This window comes from Salvelinus alpinus, chromosome 21 (genome assembly GCF_045679555.1).
Source record: "Salvelinus alpinus chromosome 21, SLU_Salpinus.1, whole genome shotgun sequence".
NCBI lineage: Eukaryota > Metazoa > Chordata > Actinopteri > Salmoniformes > Salmonidae > Salvelinus > Salvelinus alpinus.
In genome coordinates this window covers 47,764,729-47,785,673 of record NC_092106.1, presented here as the reverse complement: position 1 = coordinate 47,785,673, position 20,945 = coordinate 47,764,729, and the positions used below count along the sequence as shown (strand labels likewise).

The following is a 20,945-nucleotide window of genomic DNA, read 5'->3' as shown; positions in this document are numbered from 1 at the left end:
CCTACTGTCCCACAGCCAGTCTGTTTACAGCCTCCTACTGTCCCACAGCCAGTCTGTTTACAGCCTCCTACAGTCCCACAGCCAGTCTGTTTACAGCCTCCTACTGTCCCACAGCCAGTCTGTTTACAGCCTCCTACTGTCCCACAGCCAGTCTGTTTACAGCCTCCTACTGTCCCACAGCCAGTCTGTTTACAGCCTTCTACTGCCCCACAGCCAGTCTGTTTACAGCCTCCTACTGTCCCACAGCCAGTCTGTTTACAGCCTCCTACTGTCCCACAGCCAGTCTGTTTACAGCCTCCTACAGTCCCACAGCCAGTCTGTTTACAGCCTCCTACTGTCCCACAGCCAGTCTGTTTACAGCCTCCTACTGTCCCACAGCCAGTCTGTTTACAGCCTCCTACTGTCCCATAGCCAGTCAGTTTACAGCCTTCTACTGCCCCACAGCCAGTCTGTTTACAGCCTCCTACTGTCCCATAGCCAGTCAGTTTACAGCCTTCTACTGCCCCACAGCCAGTCTGTTTACAGCCTCCTACTGTCCCACAGCCAGTCTGTTTACAGCCTCCTACTGTCCCATAGCCAGTCTGTTTACAGCCTTCTACTGTCCCATAGCCAGTCTGTTTACAGCCTCCTACTGTCCCATAGCCAGTCTGTTTACAGCCTCCTACTGTCCCACAGCCAGTCTGTTTACAGCCTCCTACTGCCCCACAGCCAGTCTGTTTACAGCCTCCTACTGTCCCACAGCCAGTCTGTTTACAGCCTCCTACTGTCCCACAGCCAGTCTGTTTACAGCCTTCTACTGTCCCACAGCCAGTCTGTTTACAGCCTCCTACTGTCCCACAGCCAGTCTGTTTACAGCCTCCTACTGTCCCACAGCCAGTCTGTTTACAGCCTCCTACTGTCCCATAGCCAGTCTGTTTACAGCCTCCTACTGTCCCATAGCCAGTCTGTTTACAGCCTTCTACTGTCCCATAGCCAGTCTGTTTACAGCCTCCTACTGCCCCACAGCCAGTCTGTTTACAGCCTCCTACTGTCCCACAGCCAGTCTGTTTACAGCCTTCTACTGTCCCACAGCCAGTCTGTTTACAGCCTCCTACTGTCCCACAGCCAGTCTGTTTACAGCCTCCTACTGTCCCACAGCCAGTCTGTTTACAGCCTCCTACTGTCCCACAGCCAGTCTGTTTACAGCCTTCTACTGTCCCACAGCCAGTCTGTTTACAGCCTCCTACTGTCCCACAGCCAGTCTGTTTACAGCCTCCTACTGTCCCACAGCCAGTCTGTTTACAGCCTTCTACTGTCCCATAGCCAGTCTGTTTACAGCCTTCTACAGTCCCATAGCCAGTGTGTTTACAGCCTCCTACTGTCCCACAGCCAGTCTGTTTACAGACTCCTACTGTCCCACAGCCAGTCTGTTTACAGCCTTCTACTGTCCCATAGCCAGTCTGTTTACAGCCTTCTACTGTCCCACAGCCAGTCTGTTTACAGCCTTCTACTGTCCCATAGCCAGTCTGTTTACAGCCTCCTACTGTCCCATAGCCAGTCTGTTTACAGCCTTTTACTGTCCCACAGCCAGTCTGTTTACAGCCTCCTACTGTCCCATAGCCAGTCTGTTTACAGCCTCCTACTGTCCCATAGCCAGTCTGTTTACAGCCTCCTACTGTCCCATAGCCAGTCTGTTTACAGCCTCCTACTGTCCCATAGCCAGTCTGTTTACAGCCTTCTACTGTCCCATAGCCAGTCAGTTTACAGCCTCCTACTGTCCCACAGCCAGTCAGTTTACAGCCTCCTACTGTCCCACAGCCAGTCAGTTTACAGCCTCCTACTGTCCCACAGCCAGTCTGTTTACAGCCTCCTACTGTCCCATAGCCAGTCTGTTTACAGCCTTCTACTGTCCCACAGCCAGTTTGTTTCAGTTTACAGCGTAGCCTTCTTCTGGAACAACCAACCAACCAACCGCTCCTATATTTTACTGTCCCAGTGTGACTAAGGGTTCGCCTGATATGGAACACTATTCCTCATGTAGTGCATTACGTTTGATCAGAGGCTCGTCCAAAGCAGTGCACTATGCAGAGAATAGGGTGCCATTTTGTCCTTTATAGAGCTGTAATAATGACCATATCGCGGCTGTTGTCACACAAAGTGATCAATGGGAGTATTGAGAGGCCTGATCATTACTCACACGACTAATTGAGGGGACGTTGAAGATGAAAAATAACAAATGATTCTACTGACGGTTTAAGAATGTGAAACATAAGCAGCGGAAGGCTTGCATGGTAATCACCAAGGTAGGGGTTTCATTTTGTTTAGGAATATTCAAAGCAGCACATTTGCATATTTGTTTTGGGTTGAAACAACTGAAGTGGGGTATTAATACTCCACCTGTATCTAATACAGATTTATTTTAGGAAGTATTTTTGTTGTGTTACAACCGGAATTCAAAAATGTATTAAATCAAATTTTTTCCCTCACACATCTACACACAAGAGAGGGAAAAGAGAGCGAGAGAAAGAGAGACTAGAGAAGCCCCTGTTGTAGACTGTCTGTCTGTAGCCAGGGAGCCTGTCTGTCTGTAGCCAGGGAGCCTGTCTGTCTGTAGCCAGGGAGCCTGTCTGTCTGTAGCCAGGGAGCCTGTCTGTCTGTAGCCAGGGAGCCTGTCTGTCTGTAGCCAGGGAGCCTGTCTGTCTGTAGCCAGGGAGCCTGTCTGTCTGTAGCCAGGGAGCCTGTCTGTCTGTAGCCAGGGAGCCTGACTGTCTGTAGCCAGGGAGCCTGACTGTCTGTAGCCAGGGAGCCTGTCTGTCTGTAGCCAGGGAGCCTGACTGTCTGTAGCCAGGGAGCCTGTCTGTCTGTAGCCAGGGAGCCTGTCTGTCTGTAGCCAGGGAGCCTGTCTGTCTGTAGCCAGGGAGCCTGTCTGTCTGGGGAGATACGAGTGCCTTTTCTCTCTAAATGTACCAAGCATAGATTTAGGAATTAGAATACTAGAATGGTTATGAACCTTCTAATGGTGGGATTAAGGGCAGCCATTTCGGTCAGGGAGTTGGTCAACTATGGTTTGCCAGAGCTGTGATAAGATATTGTGTAAAATAATGAATATGTACAGTTGAAGTCGGGAAGTTTCCATACACTTAGGTTGGAGTCATTAAAACTCGTTTTTCAACCACTCCACACATTTCTTGTTAACAAACTATAGTTTTGGCAAGTCCGTTAGGACATCTACTTTGTGCATGACACAAGTAATTTTTCCAACAATTGTTTACAGACAGATTATTTCACTTATAATTCACTATATCACAATTCCAGTGGGTCAGAAGTTTACATACACTAAGTTGACTGTGCCTTCAATACAGCTTGGAAAAGTCCAGAAAATGATGTTTTGGCTTTAGAAGCTTCTGATAGGCTAATTGACATCATTTTAATCAATTGGAGGTGTACCTGTGGGTGTATAAGTGTGTGCTTGCTTTTAATGTAAATGTAATTATAAAACATTTTGTATATTTCACCTAACTCAATTTAAGTTCTTAATACTGTATCACAGCTTTCCAAGAAAATAGAAAATGAGACATTTGTGGTCTGTTTACAGAGCCTTCAGAAAGTATTCATACCCCTTGACTTCTTCTACATTTCTGACCCGTTTCAGGAAGCTAGGCGTATGTTGCATGTCACTACTTCACAGGAGGCATTTTTAACTTAATTTTTTATTAAAATGCCTTTTGGAACATATGAACTTTCACGTGCCTTAATAATAAAAACTTGTATGCAATCTGTAAATACGAATACATTTGTTAAAATTATGAGCCTAGTTGGTTTAGCCACGGAAAAAGACAGGAACCCCCCCCCACTAGCCATGAGTGGGCTGGACACGCCGAGAGATGAGTTTGGATTGGTCTGCCATGTAGCCTGCTTCTGTCTAAAACATGAGCTGCTCAGTAGGTGTTGATAATCCTTGCTGCCGCAGATTTTTTTTGATATAAAGTTAGCCACGGAGAACTGCTAAAAGTGGGCCAAACAAGGACTGTGTTCGAATACCCATTACTAACATACTGTATACTACATACTTAATGAGTATATACACTACATACTATTAGTTCATTTTTAGTATACTGTAAACTAACGGTATCCTTTCAGTTGAGTGTACTAATCACTTTGCCTGTCTACCGGAAGTTGATGCTGTTGCTATGCAACTTCTTGCTCGCTTGTTAGCATAACAAATTACTAGCTTAACATCTTACGACTTCATTAATAATGAAGGGGGCGGCAGGTAGCCTAGTGGTTAGAGCATTGGGCCAGTAACCAAAAGGTTGCTGGATCGAATCCCCGAGCTGACAAGGTAAAAATCTGTGATTCTGCCCCTGAACAAGGCAGTTAACCCACTGTTCCCCGGTAGACTGTCATTGTAAATAAGAATTTGTTCTTAACTGACTTGCCTAGTTAAACAATGTCCTTTGAGAACGAACAATGACTATACCGCTAAGCATGAGGTGAATAATCAAGTCATTAAATGTTGGGTAGTTAGTTAATATACTGGCAAGTTCCATGTGTTAGGTAGCTAGCATAGCTAACAAATTGTCAGCCAACATAACGTGTAACTTATTTGAAAAGTCATTACTTTGATCAACATTTTAACTAGTTAAAGCAATGAATTTGTATTCGCTCTCATCGGCTTTATATTTTCCACCATTTTCTTCAAATCTGAAAATGTTGTGAAGCCACGCCCATTTTCTGAAGAATTGAGTTATGGGCCCTATAAGCACTGCTTGTATGCTTCGTATTTTGGCAAAATGTAGCACGACATCAGAGAACTTTTGGCATACTAACTATATCCATACGATGACCAATAAGCATACTACATACTCAATTTACTTCACAAATAGTACGGTTAGCAAGAGAAAGATGTTTTCATTGCTAAAAGCGTACTGTTAGCTAGCTGGCTCACTAGCTAGCATTACATGTATGATCTGTGTAGTTCCTATTCCTCCAAGCGGGTCACGACATAAGCTCTCCCAGGGTGTCGGACCCCTGCCCCGTGGCCTTGCTGGCTTGGCTGAGCTTATGGCTTCCCTTTGTGACAAGTGTGATGGTGGCATCCCCCCTGGAGATCTGCATACCTCGTGTATGCACTGCCTGGGTTTGAGCCACGCAGAGAGGGCGGTGGAGCGCCCTACTGGATGCCTGTTTTGTGTGGTGTTCTCAGAACGCCTGAGCGTGGCGCATTGGAGGCCATGCGCGAGTGGGTCGGTCAGGCTCGGGCTCAGGCTGGGGACGAGCTTCCTCCCTCAGGAGTGGTGTGCCAGCGAGCTGTTAGTCCCTCTACTGGGCCCAGTATCCCTCCCAGGAAGTGTGGCCGGAGCCACCGCAGGCAGAGACAATCTACTGCCAGTCGTGGACGGGGGCAGGAGTCGGAGAGAGAGAGAGGGCTGCAAACAGCAGGTCCAGGACAAGGTAACACGTCCAGTGAACAGGTCACGGTTCCATATCAGCAGGCGATTAAACTCGAATTGTTTTAAAGTCACCATTGGTCTCAAGGTGAAATCCCTGAGCGGTTTCCTTCCTCCCCTCTATTGATACTCCATCCAAAGTGTAATTAATAACTTCACCTTGCCCAAGGGGATATTCAATGTCTGCTTGGTTTTTTACCCATCTACCAATAGGTGCCCTTCTTTGTGAGGCATTGGAAAACCTCCCTGGTCTTTGTGGTTGAATCTGTGTTTGAAATTCACTGCTCGACTGAGAGACTTTACAGATAATCGTATGTGTGGTGTACAGAGATGAGGTAGTCATTCAGAAATCATGTTAAAAACTATTATTGCACACAGAGTGAGTCCATGCAACTTATTATGTGACTTGTTAAGCACATTTTACTCCTGAACTTATTTAGGCATTGCCATAACAAAAGGGTTGAATAATTAGACTCAAGACATCTCAGCTTTTCATTTTTAATTAATTTGTAAAAAATGTTGAAAAACATAATTCCACTTTGACATTATGGGGTGTAGGCCAGTGAGCAAAACATCTCAGTTGAAATTGAGGCTGTCACAACAAAATGTGGAAAAAGTCAATGTGTGTGAATACTTTCTGAAGGCCACTGTACATATATTTTAGAGGCAATTTGTAAAGAAAATGTGTGTAAAAGCTGTATTTATATATTTATAAACTATATGATAATATATATCTTTTTTTAAGTTGACAATAATTATATTACTATTATAACTGGGTGGTTCGAGCCCTGGATGCTGATTGGCTGACAGCCGTCATATATCAGAACGTATATCACGGGTATGACAAAGCAATTATTTTTACTGCTCTAATTACGTTGGTAACTAGTTTCTAATAGAAATAAGGCCCCTCGGGGGTGTGGTATATAGCCAATGTACCACGGCTAAGGGCTGTGTCCAGGCATTCTGCGCTGCGTCGTGCATAAGAACTGCCCTTAGCTGTGGTATATTGGCTATATACCACACCTCCGCCTTATTGCTTAAATATATCACATGCCTTACTTCTATTTTCCTGCCTAAGAAGTCAAATCTGGATTATGCCTCTCGGGCCATTCGTTCCAATGAGACTAGTTTGGATTTCTCCCTGACCAATATGGCTGCAATGTTCAACCCATTCTGGAACTTTGAGGGTTTATGACATCGCACCTCTAAGTAATTGAATAGGATCTATATGGTTCCAAGGATGTACGTAAACACATCATATGATACTGTATGCATTAATATGTACAGTGTGCCCATGTTCTGTAGCCAGAGCCCTCCCGTCTGTGACCAGAGCCCGCCCGTCTGTGACCAGAGCCCGCCCCTCTGTGACCAGAGCCCTCCCGTCTGTAGCCTTGGAAGAGGAGGACACATCAATTAAGACAAACCCTGGCGTCGTCAAGGCGACGCTACAAACGGAGGGACGACATCTCGCCGCAATTAAGTCCCGTTACCACGACAACACATTCCAGAGAACTGCCCACGTTGTCGACACAAGAACAGCTACGAGAGTAGCCGTTTCAGAATACACATCACACAGGACACACATCACACAGGATACACATCACACAGGATACACATCACACAGGATACACATCACACAGGACACACATCACACAGGATACACATCACACAGGATACACATCACACAGGATACACATCACACAGGATACACATCACACAGGATACACATCACACAGGATACACATCACACAGGATACACATCACACAGGATACACATCACACAGGACACACATCACACAGGACACACATCACACAGGATACACATCACACAGGATACACATCACACAGGATACACATCACACAGGATACACATCACACAGGATACACATCACACAGGATACACATCACACAGGATACACATCACACAGGATATACATCACACAGGACACACATCACACAGGATACACATCACACAGGATACACATCACACAGGACACACATCACACAGGACACACATCACACAGGACACACATCACACAGGACACACATCACACAGGACACACATCACACAGGACACACATCACACAGGACACACATCACACAGGATACACATCACACAGGACACACATCACACAGGACACACATCACACAGGACACACATCACACAGGATACACATCACACAGGACACACATCACACAGGATACACATCACACAGGACACACATCACACAGGATACACATCACACAGGATACACATCACACAGGATACACATCACACAGAATACACATCACACAGGACACACATCACACAGGACACACATCACACAGGATACACATCACACAGGATACACATCACACAGGACACACATCACACAGGATACACATCACACAGGACACACATCACACAGGATACACATCACACAGGATACACATCACACAGGATACACATCACACAGGACACACATCACACAGGACACACATCACACAGGACACACATCACACAGGATACACATCACACAGGATACACATCACACAGGACACACATCACACAGGACACACATCACACAGGATACACATCACACAGGACACACATCACACAGGATACACATCACACAGGATACACATCACACAGGATACACATCACACAGGATACACATCACACAGGATACACATCACACAGGACACACATCACACAGGATACACATCACACAGGATACACATCACACAGGATACACATCACACAGGATACACATCACACAGGATACACATCACACAGGATACACATCACACAGGATACACATCACACAGGACACACATCACACAGAATACACATCACACAGGATATACACATCACACAGGATATACACATCACACAGGATATACACATCACACAGGATATACACATCACACACATCACACAGGATACACATCACACAGGATACACATCACACAGGATATACACATCACACAGGATATACACATCACACAGGATATACACATCACACAGAATATACACATCACACAGGATACCCATCACACACATCACACAGGATACACATCACACAGATTATACAAATCACACAGGATATACACATCACACAGGATACACACATCACACAGGACACACACATCACACAGAATATACACATCACACAGAATATACACATCACACAGGACACACACATCACACAGGACACACACATCACACAGGATACACATCACACATGATATATACATCACACAGGATATACACATCACACAGGATATACACATCACACAGGATATACACATCACACAGGATATACACATCACACAGGATATACACATCACACAGGATATACACATCACACAGGATATACACATCACACAGGACACATATCACAGAATATACACATCACACAGGATACACATCACACACATCACACAGGACACACATCACACAGGATACACATCACACAGGATACACATCACACAGGATACACATCACAGAGGACACACATCACACATCACACAGGATACACACATCACACATGATACACATCACAGAGGACACACATCACACACATCACACAGAATATACACATCACACAGGATACACATCACACAGGATACACAGGACACACATCACACACATCACACAGAATATACACATCACACAGGACACACATCACACAGGATACACATCACACAGAATACACATCACACAGGATACACACATCACACAGGATACACATCACACAGATTATACACATCACACAGAATATACACATCACACAGGATACCCATCACACACATCACACAGGATACACATCACACAGATTATACACATCACACAGGATATACACATCACACAGGACACACACATCACACAGGACACACATCACACAGGATATACACATCACACAGGACACACACATCACACAGGACACACACATCACACAGGACACACACATCACACAGGATACACATCACACAGGATACACATCACACATGATATATACATCACACAGGACACACATCACACAGGATACACATCACACAGGATACACATCACACAGGATACACATCACACAGGATATACACATCACACAGGATATACACATCACACAGGACACATATCACAGAATATACACATCACACAGGATACACATCACACACATCACACAGGATACACATCACACAGGATACACATCACAGAGGACACACATCACACATCACACAGGATACACACATCACAGAGGACACACATCACACACATCACACAGAATATACACATCACACAGGATACACATCACACAGGATACACAGGACACACATCACACACATCACACAGAATATACACATCACACAGGACACACATCACACAGGATACACATCACACAGAATACACATCACACAGGATATACACATCACACAGGATACACATATCACACAGGATACACATCACACAGGATATACACATCACACAGGATATACACATCACACAGGATATACACATCACACAGAATATACACATCACACAGAATATACACATCACACAGGATATACACATCACACAGGATATACACATCACACAGGATATACACATCACACAGGATATACACATCACACAGGATATACACATCACACAGGATACACAGTACTTAATTCTCTTCAACTAGCCGCTTTGTCTCTATAAAACAGCCACTAACAGATAGCAGTCCTCTCTCCTGTGTCACCCCTTGTCTACAGGTCTGGAAAGGAGGAGAGGAGGGAGTAGGAGAACAGGAGGGGAGGAAGGAGTGCAGGAGGGAAGGGAGAGCAGAGGGAGAGGGCAGTAGGGGAGTAGAGGGAGAGCGGAGCAGAGGGAGAGGGGGAGGCAGAGGGAGAGGGAGGGAGGGGAGCAGAGGGAGGGAGCGGAGCAGAGGGAGAGGTGGGAGGGGAGCAGAGGGAGAGGTGGGAGGGGAGCAGAGCAGAGAGATAGGGGGGAGGGGAGCAGAGGGAGAGGGAGGGAGCGGAGCAGAGGGAGAGGGGGAGGGGAGCAGAGGGAGAGGGAGGGAGCGCAGCAGAGGGAAAGAGGGAGGGGAGCAGAGGGAGAGGGGGGAGGGGAGCAGAGGGAAAGAGAGGGAGGAGAGCAGAGGGAGGGAGGGGAGCAGAGGGAGAGGACCAGAGGGAGAGGGAGGGAGGAGACCAGAGGGAGAGGGAGGGAGGGGACCAGAGGGAGAGGAATAGAGGTAGGGAGGGGAGAGGGAGGAATATTAGGAGAATAAGCAATGCAGCTCTCTTCGATCTGATGGGGAAACACTATACTACTCATCAGATGTGATGCGCACACACACACACACCAGTCATTTAGCAGACTCTTATCCAGAGCCACTTGTATACATTTTCATACTTGTTTATGCTCTACCAACACGTCATTCTCTACCAACTGAGCCACATGGGCCACAAACACACACAGGCACTATCACAGACACACAGGACCGCACACAGACACACAGGCGCGCACACACATTTTTGTGAAGGCAGAGGGTTAGTCCAGGAACCAATCACTACCCCCCTGTGTGTTATAGATTTTCAGGAAGAATTGGCCCTAGACGAACTGAATGAACTGAGAGCATGAGAATATTCTGACAGCCTGCTAGATATCTGCCTCCTCCATAACCTCCCCCAACCACCACATCTACCTACAAACCTCCCACAACCACCAAACCTCCTTCCAAACCTCCCCCAACCCTCAAACCTCCCACCAAACCTCCCTCAACCACCAAACCTCCCTCCAAACCGTCCTACAAACCTCCCCCAACCACCAAACCTCCCTCCAAATCTCCCTCAACCACCAAACCTCCCTCCAAACCTCCCCAACCACCAAACCTCCCTCCAAACCTCCCTCAACTACCAAACCTCCCTCCAAACCTTCCTCCAAACGTCCCTCAACCACCAATTCTCCCTCAACCACCAAACCTCCCTCAACCACCAAACCTCCCTCAACCACCAGACTCCCTCCAAACCTCCCTCAACCACCAAACCTCCCTCAAACCTCCCCAACCACCAAACCTCCCTCCAAACCTCCCTCAACCACCAAACCTCCCTCCAAACCTCCCTCAACCACCAAACCTCCCTCAACCACCAAACCTCCCTCAACCACCAGACTCCCTCCAAACCTCCCCAACCACCAAACCTCCCTCCAAACCTCCCTCAACCACCAAACCTCCCTCAACCACCAAACCTCCCTCAACCACCAAACCTCCCTCAACCACCAGACTCCCTCCAAACCTCCCTCAAACCTCCCCAACCACCAAACCTCCCTACAAACCTCCCTCAACCACCAAACCTCCCTCAACCACCAAACCTCCCTATAAACCTCCCTCAACCACCAAATCTCCCTCAACTACCAAACCTTCCTCCAAACGTCCCTCAACCACCAAACCTCCCTCCAAACCTCCCTCCATACCTCCCCCAACCACCAAACCTCCCTCCATATTTCCCTCCAAACCTCCCCCACCCCCATACCTCCCTCAAACTCCCTCTCTCCCCTAAACTACCCCACCCCTATCTTCCTCCCCCTCCTCCCCATCTCTCGATCAGTCTCAGAATGCTTTCCGTTCGAGTCATCGGCTAGGCATCTCGATGTGAACACAGATTCCGTGGTGTTATGAACTATTTCCCATGTATTCCCAGTTCTCTCCCGTTTGGCTCCACTTGAAACATATGGAAGAAAACACATTCTCATGAGAGAAGTAAAAAAAAAAAATGGGACTTCACACTGGAGTAACAGCCACAACGAGGAATAGGGAGGCTCCACTCAGAGGAACGCACACCTCCACACAGAGCAGTTTCCATTATGAAAACACATGACCATACTTTCTGTTATTAACAGATAATACAGCTGACAGTTAATCATCTCATCCCTCTGAACGGTTCAAGTTGATTTTGGGGGATCTTCTAAAGACAAGTGGAACCAACGCAAGACCCTTTAACACCACAACAGTTGATAACTCCAGCTGGCTAGAGAAGCACAGCGAAGTCCGTAGTCAATATGATACACACACACACACACACACACACACACACACACACACACACACAATATAAAATCGAGCACACAGCCATGCAACCTCCATAGACAAACATTGGCAGTAGAATGTCCTTCCTGAAGAACTCAGTGATGTTCAACGTTGCACCGTCATAGGATGCCACCTTTTCAACAAGTCAGTTTTGTGAAATTTCTACCCTGATAGAGCTGTAAACTGTAAAGTGTTGTTACTGTAAAGTGGAAACGTCTAGGAGCAACAACGGCTCAGCCGTGAAGTGGTAGGCCACACAAGCTCCCAGAACGGGTCCACCGAGTGTTGAAGAGTGCAGCGCGTAGAAATCATCTGTCCTCAGTTACAACACTCACTACTGAGAACTGTTTATCAGGAGCTTCATGAAATGGGTTTCCATGGCCGAGCAGCCATGGATCCTGAGATCAAGCCTGAGATCACAAGATCTTATGTTCTTTACAGAGCTTTAAACTGGACTTTATGTGGCTAGGCATAGTTAAATAAAAGGTTACATTATTTAACTAGGCAAGTCAGTTAAAGGTTCAATTTAAAAGGGGCCACTCATACATCAGGGGCTCACTTCTGAACTCTGTACACACACACACACCAAACACACACACACCAAACACATGCATAGGCATACACACACACACACACACACACACACACACACACACACAGGCACACACACATAGGCACACACACATAGGCACACACACCAAACACATGCATAGGCAGGCATACACACACACTCCAAACACATGCATAGGCAGGCATACACACACACACACACACACCAAACACATGCATAGGCAGGCACACACACACACACACACAGTGGAAACTTTAATGGCCAAATCAGACACCGTGGGAGAAGGGCAGCATTTAAAGAAAAATGGTAACCTTTTTTTGTTTCACCTTTATTAAACCTTTATTAAACTAGGCAAGTCAGTTAAGAAAATTCTTATTTACAATGACGGCCTAGGAACAGTGCGTTAACTGCATTGTTCAGGGGCAGAACGACAGATTTTTACCTCGTCACCTCGGGGATTTGATCCAGCAACCTTTTGGTTACTGGCCCAACGCTCTAACCACTAGGCTACCTGCCGCCCCATCCTCCACATGTTGTGTAGGAGGGGCCAGTACAGGAAATGGAACCAGGTCTACAGCAACGCCATGTTGGGCTGACGAATTACAGGCAGCCTTGACACGGGGGTAAGTGTCTGTGACCCCCAGGCTGTGACCCCCAGGCTGTAAGGCTCAATAAAACACCCGCCTTACACAACATTTAATAGAGGCCACTTCCTTACACCCAAGTTGTTTAGAGAGGGGCAGCGTGCTTAAACACACACATGTATGTGTGTGTGTGTGTGTGTGTGTGTGTGTGTGTGTGTGTGTGTGTGTGTGTGTGTGTGTGTGTGTGTGTGTGTGTGTGTGTGGTGTGTGTGTGTGTATGCCTACGCATGTGTTTGGTGTGTGTGTGTGGTGTGTGTGTGGTGTTGAGTGTGTGTGTGTGTGTGTATGCCTACGCATGTGTTTGGTGTGTGTGTGTGGTGTGTGTGGTGTGTTTGGTGTGTGTGTGTGTGTGTGTGTGTGTGTATGCCTACGCATGTGTGTGGTGTGTGTGTGGTGTGTGTGGTGTGTGTGGTGTGTGTGGTGTGTGTGTGTGTGTGTGTGTGTGTGTGTGGTGTGTGGTGTGTGTGTGTGTGTGTGTGTGTGCGCCCAGTTTGTTCTTTAGACTTTAGCCACTAGAGAATAATCAATAATGGATCAAGACAAATGGAAAACAGATTGAGAGTTAAAGAGTAGCTGGCCATCTGATCTCCTTACTGTAATAGTCTTCATATGGTTACCGTGCATCGTAACTTCACAACGCCCTTTCTCCTCTGAGAGACAATTAGGATAACAAGAGATCAATACAGACTTATTAAAAAAAGGACTGTTGTTGTACATTGGTTTCAAAGATCATAAATTGAAGCTCCGAGCCAACAGATCAAACCCTGACTGCGCTGGAATGGGAGAAACTCCCCAAATACAGGTGTGCCAAGCTTGTAGCGTCATACCCAAGAAGGCTCGAGGCTGTAAATCGCTGCCAAAGGTGCTTTAACAAAGTACTGAGTAAAGTGTCTGAATACTTATGTAAATGTGATAGTTTTACAAGTTTTACATTTTTTATACACTTGTTAAAAAAAAATTAAAAAACTGTTTTTGCTTTGGCATTATGGGGTATTGTGTGTAGATTGATGAGGGGGAAAAAGCGATTTAATCATTTACAATAAGGCTGTAACGTTAAAAAATCTTAAATATCTAAATAGATATATATATAGATGGGACAGAACCTGGAACTGACGCCAAGCAGGGTGGAGGTGAGGTTCAGACATGAGAACATGTCGACGGAGAGATGGGACAGAACCTGGAACTGACGCCAAGCAGGGTGGAGGTGAGTTCCAGACATGAGAACATGTCGACGGAGAGATGGGACAGAACCTGGAACTGACGCCAAGCAGGGTGGAGGTGAGTTCCAGACATGAGAACATGTCGACGGAGAGATGGGACAGAACCTGGAACTGACGCCAGGCAGGGTGGAGGTGAGTTCCAGACATGAGAACATGTCGACGGAGAGATGCTAATCAGAGGAACGTTTACACAACACATAGGTCATTGGTCTTCCGGGGCCTTCAGTCCTGGAATGTATCAGTTTAAATCCTGAACAAGAGACATCACCATAAACAGACTGAATATGCTCCACGGGATCAGAGATAAGAAATCTAAAAGAGAGAGGCTTGAGAGACACCCGATACCAGGGCTCCTCGCTGAATAAATCATATTGAGCTCCAGAAATAGGAGGCCCGTGTGCTCGCTTGCTTTCCAGCACCAAAGATGTCTGGCCGGGGTCAGTGAGTGTACTAAGCAGAGCAGAAGGAGTCTCACATACAGGTCTGTGTGGTAGATGTGGAGGAAGGGGCTGGATGGGACTTGGGCTCCCGAGTGGCGCAGTGGTCTAAGGCACTCCATCTCAGTGCAAGAGGCATCGCTACAGTCCCTGGTTCGAATCCAGGCTGTATCACATTCGGCCCGTGATTGGGAGTCCTATTGGATAGCGAACAATTGGCCCAGCGTCGTTAGGGTTTGGCCGGGGTAGGCCGTCATTTTAAATAAGAATTTGTTCTTAACTGACTTGCCTAGTTAAATAAAGGTTAAAAAAAATATATATATTTGGATATGATCACTGAATTCAGACAGATGCTAAATCAGCAGGAGCCATTCAAATGGGAATTAATTATTTTAATACAGATATTAACTCAACAGGTAATTTAACTAGGAGGCAGATGATTGGACAGGTCATTTAATGGGAGGCAGATGATTGGACAGGCGATTTGAAAGGCGATGCAACTAGAGAGAAAGAGTCCTGGGAACCTAAGAATACAATTCTCAGATCTGCTTCCTGCTTCAAAGGAAACTTCAGATCCTTTGTGGAATGCATCGGAATGTATCGTGTGTATGGGAGTGTGTTTAACATGTTTCCCTGTTCACTAGAGTTGTGTGTATGGGAGTGTGTTTGGGGTATGTGTTGTGGGTTGACATGTCACTGTCATTCGTTTCCCTACTCACCCTCCTGGTGTTGTCAAGGACCTTGGGGTCTGGCTGGCCGTAGTTGGGAGGGTTGGCGTGGGGGTCGTACCCCAGACGGGACAACATGGGGGCGATGACGGGCATGTCCCGCAGTACGTCCGCAGGGATCTTGCCCACCCACTTGGATAAGGCCTCCACGTTGACCGGCTTGATCACCTGGTCTGTAGACCTCTCCACCCTGCAGGGAGAGAGAGAAACCACAGTTAGCAAGGGGTTAGCATTGTAGCATGTCCCCCCAAAAGATCATCAACATTATCCCTTGATAGCATGGTGTTAGCATTAAGGAACGGTTCAACATTATCCCTTGATAGCATGGTGTTAGCATTGTTAAGGAACGGTTCAACATTATCCCTTGATAGCATAGTGTTAGCATTATTAAGGAACGGTTCAACATTATCCCTTGATAGCATAGTGTTAGCATTATTAAGGAACGGTTCAACATTATCCCTTGATAGCATAGTGTTAGCATTATTAAGGAACGGTTCAACATTATCCCTTGATAGCATAGTGTTAGCATTGTTAAGGAACGGTTCAACATTATCCCTTGATAGCATGGTGTTAGCATTGTTAAGGAACGGTTCAACATTATCCCTTGATAGCATAGTGTTAGCATTATTAAGGAACGGTTCAACATTATCCCTTGATAGCATAGTGTTAGCATTGTTAAGGAACGGTTCAACATTATCCCTTGATAGCATAGTGTTAGCATTATTAAGGAACGATTCAACATTATCCCTTGATAGCATGGTATTAGCATTATTAAGGAACGGTTCAACATTATCCCTTGATAGCATGGTGTTAGCATTATTAAGGAACGGTTGAACATTATCCCTTGATAGCATAGTGTTAGCATTATTAAGCTTGCCCTGGATGGCTCAGTGGACCAGCCCATGTCACTGCAGGCAGCTAACTGCAAACTAATTGGCTCTAACTGGATCATGGGACAGAATTAAAGATGGCCCCCGAGCTCTAGCCTCTCTCCAGCTCCAGGCCTCACCGTTAATGGGCTGAACAAATGTATTGTCTCTCCATTGAGATATGGGTCTCTCTCTCTCTCACTGTATCAGATCACGCCCCTGTCCCCATGTCTGTGTCTCCATGCATCACATTTCATGCTGGTTCCTGTATATGAGCACGGAGACAAGACATTAGGGCAACATTACCGACCTACACTGAGTGGGTCTGAGCCTGGGTTTTACCCCCAAATGACCCACAGATTTAGAGCAGTGATATTAAAAAGATGAATAACCATTACATCACACTACCCTGGGTGAGGGGGGGTGGGGGGGGGGGGACTGAATGTCTGGATGGAAGCTTTTGTTTACAGAAAAATCTGAAAGTTGATAATTTACGGGTGACATTAAGTGTGAAGATATTTGATCGTTTATGGATAACTGGGAACAAATGAAGTGTCAAGATGTTTGATCATACACCGGCGCTGTGAGAAAGACCTGCAGCACAAACACACACACACACACACAAACACACACACACACACAAGAACGACGAACGCACACGCTACATGTACGACCTGTGTTGTTGGAGCCAGGCCGAGCTCTAGAGACCACAGCCTGTAACATCCTGTTCCTCGTTACAACAGATCATCGCCATAGCAACAGCAGAGTTCTGTGTTCAGGTGACCTATTCTCTGTATACTGCACTACTTTTGACCATAGCCCTATCGGGTGCCATTGGGGGGGACACAGAGTGGCTTAGAATGGGGTAGGGAGGGCTAACCACAGCTGGGCCTTTCCATCACTCTGTCTGTGTGTGTGTGTGTGGTGTGGTGTGGTGTGGTGTGTGTGTGGTGTGTGGTGTGTGTGTGTGTGTGGTGTTAAAGATGAATCAGGCTGACACCATGTTCTCCCTGCCAGCAGTGGGGAGAGATTCATTCAAATCAGCAGGAGAGTGGACAGCTAGCCCCAGCCTCGATTCAAATCAGCAGGAGAGTGGACAGCTATCCCCAGCCTCGATTCAAATCAGCAGGAGAGTGGACAGCTAGCCCCAGCCTCGATTCAAATCAGCAGGAGAGTGGACAGCTAGCCCCAGCCTCGATTCAAAATCAGCAGGAGAGTGGACAGCTAGCTCCAGCCTCGATTCAAAATCAGCAGGAGAGTGGACAGCTAGCCCCAGCCTCGATTCAAATCAGCAGGAGAGTGGACAGCTAGCCCCAGCCTCGATTCAAATCAGCAGGAGAGTGGACAGCTAGCCCCAGCCTCGATTCAAATCAGCAGGAGAGTGGACAGCTAGCCCCAGCCTCGATTCAAAATCAGCAGGAGAGTGGACAGCTAGCTCCAGCCTCGATTCAAAATCAGCAGGAGAGTGGACAGCTAGCCCCAGCCTCGATTCAAATCAGCAGGAGAGTGGACAGCTAGCCCCAGCCTCGATTCAAATCAGCAGGAGAGTGGACAGCTAGCCCCAGCCTCGATTCAAATCAGCAGGAGAGTGGACAGCTAGCCCCAGCCTCGATTCAAATCAGCAACATGGTACTGTATAGAAAGCTTATATTCTCAAGGCCCCCAAATGGCACCTTGTTCCCTATGTAGTGCACTACTTTTGACCAGGACCATAGGGCTCTGTTCCCTACGTAGCGCACTACTTTTGACCAGGACCATAGGGCTCTGTTCCCTACATAGTGCACTACTTTTGACCAGGACCATAGGGCTCTGTTCCCTACGTAGCACACTACTTTTGACCAGGACCATAGGGCTCTGTTCCCTACGTAGCGCACTACTTTTGACCAGGACCATAGGGCTCTGTTCCCTACGTAGCGCACTACTTTTGACCAGGACCATAGGGCTCTGTTCCCTACGTAGCACACTACTTTTGACCAGGACCATAGGGCTCTGTTCCCTACGTAGCGCACTACTTTTGACCAGGACCATAGGGCTCTGTTCCCTACATAGTGCACTACTTTTGACCAGGACCATAGGGCTCTGTTCCCTACGTAGCACACTACTTTTGACCAGGACCATAGGGCTCTGTTCCCTACGTAGCGCACTACTTTTGACCAGGACCATAGGGCTCTGTTCCCTACGTAGCGCACTACTTTTGACCAGGACCATAGGGCTCTGTTCTCTACGTAGCGCACTACTTTTGACCAGGACCATAGGGCTCTGTTCCCTACATAGTGCACTACTTTTGACCAGGGCCATAGGGCTCTGTTCCCTATGTAGCGCACTACTTTTGACCAGGGCCATAGGGCTCTGTTCCCTACATAGTGCACTACTTTAGACCAGGACCATAGGGTTCTGTTCCCTACGTAGTGCACTACTTTTGACCAGGACCATAGGGCTCTGTTCCCTACATAGTGCACTACTTTTGACCCCATGTAGTGCACTACTTTTGACCAGGACCATAGGGCTCTGTTCCCTACGTAGCGCACTACTTTTGACCAGGACCATAGGGCTCTGTTCCCTACGTAGTGCACTACTTTTGACCAGGGCGTAGACAGTCTAAATAGATTCAGGAGAAGGTATCTTTCTCTCTCTTCCTCTTTGTAATTGAGCGTATAAGACAACGTCTGAGGTTCGACTCACATTGACATTCAGCCGTCTGTTGTCGTCGTTCTTTCTACTGTACAGTATGTGTGGGCCGTGGGCTGAATGCTGGTACCGTTTTGTTTTTGACTTGCCCTAACTAGTCTTTATTCTTTACACACGGGGACCTATCAGCCAATGAAATCTCTCTCATGGGAAACATAAGTTAACATTGCCAGAGCAAGTGAACTAGATAAACAAAAGTGAAATAAAACAATACAAAAAAACAGTAAACATTACTAACAAAAATTCCAAAAGACATTACAAATGACCTGTGTAAAAAGTTAAAGTATAAAAGGGAAAATAAATAAACAAATATGGGTTGTATTTACTGAGGGAAATGTGTCTCTCTAATGTGGCAGGAGGTCAGGAAGTGCAGCTCAGTTTCCACCTCATTTTGTGGGCAGTGTGCACATAGCCTGTCTTCTCTTGAGAGCCAGGTCTGCCTACGGCAGCCTTTCTCAATAGTAAGGCTATGCTCACTGAGTCTGTACGTAGTCAAAGCTTTCCTTAAGTTTGGGTCAGTCACAGTGGTCAGGTATTCTGCCACTGTGTACTCTCTGTTTAGGGCCAAATAACATTCTAGTCTGCTCTGTTGTTTTGTTAATTCTTTCCAATGTGTCAAGTAATTCTCTTTTTGTTTTCTCATGATTTAGTTGGGTCTAATTGTGCTGTTGTCCTGGGGCTCTGTGGGGTGTGTTTGTGAACAGAGCCCCAGGACCAGCTTGCTTAGGGGACTCTTCTCCAGGTTTATTTCTCTGTAGGTGATGGCTTTGTTATGGAAAATTTGGGAATCGCTTCATTTTAGGTGGTTGTAGAATTTAACGGCTCTTTTCTGGATTTTGATAATTAGCGATTTCGGCCTAATTCTGCTCTGCATGCATTATTTGATTTGGTGTTTTACGTTGTACTCTCTCTCTCTCAAGGTCAGAATGAGTCATGTTTGTTCCTCAGAGCCTGTCTATCAGTTTGTTTTGCTATATAGATATAGCGCCATATTTTCTCTCCCCCCCTCGGCCTAAGTTCTCCCTCCCGGCCTAAGTTCTCCCTCCCGGCCTAAGTTCTCCCCCTCGGCCTAAGTTCTCCCTCCCGGACTAAGTTCTCCCCCCCGGCCTAAGTTCTCCCCCTCGGCCTAAGTTCTCCCCCCCGGCCTAAGTTCTCCCCCCCGGCCTAAGTTCTCCCCCTCGGCCTAAGTTCTCCCTCCCGGCCTAAGTTCTCCCCCTCGGCCTAAGTTCTCCCTCCCGGCCTAAGTTCTCCCCCTCGGCCTAAGTTCTCCCCCTCGGCCTAAGTTCTCCCTCCCGGACTAAGTTCTCCCCCCC

The 20,945-nt window shown here is 46.8% G+C and overlaps 1 protein-coding gene across 3 annotated transcripts in view; it reads right to left on the bottom strand.

Annotated features, from left to right (window-relative positions):
- The window catches only part of LOC139548401 (protein-tyrosine sulfotransferase 1), an 86,723-nt gene that overhangs the window by 31,641 nt on the left and 34,137 nt on the right, over positions 1 to 20,945 (bottom strand). For all 3 annotated transcript variants that reach the window (XR_011669704.1, XM_071358076.1, XM_071358077.1), the window contains exon 3: positions 16,067 to 16,265. Coding sequence is in view for 2 of the 3 variants with exons in the window: in XM_071358076.1 (XP_071214177.1) it covers positions 16,067 to 16,265 (199 nt within the window). In the remaining variant the exon portion in view is untranslated. The remainder of the gene's footprint in view (positions 1 to 16,066; positions 16,266 to 20,945) is intronic.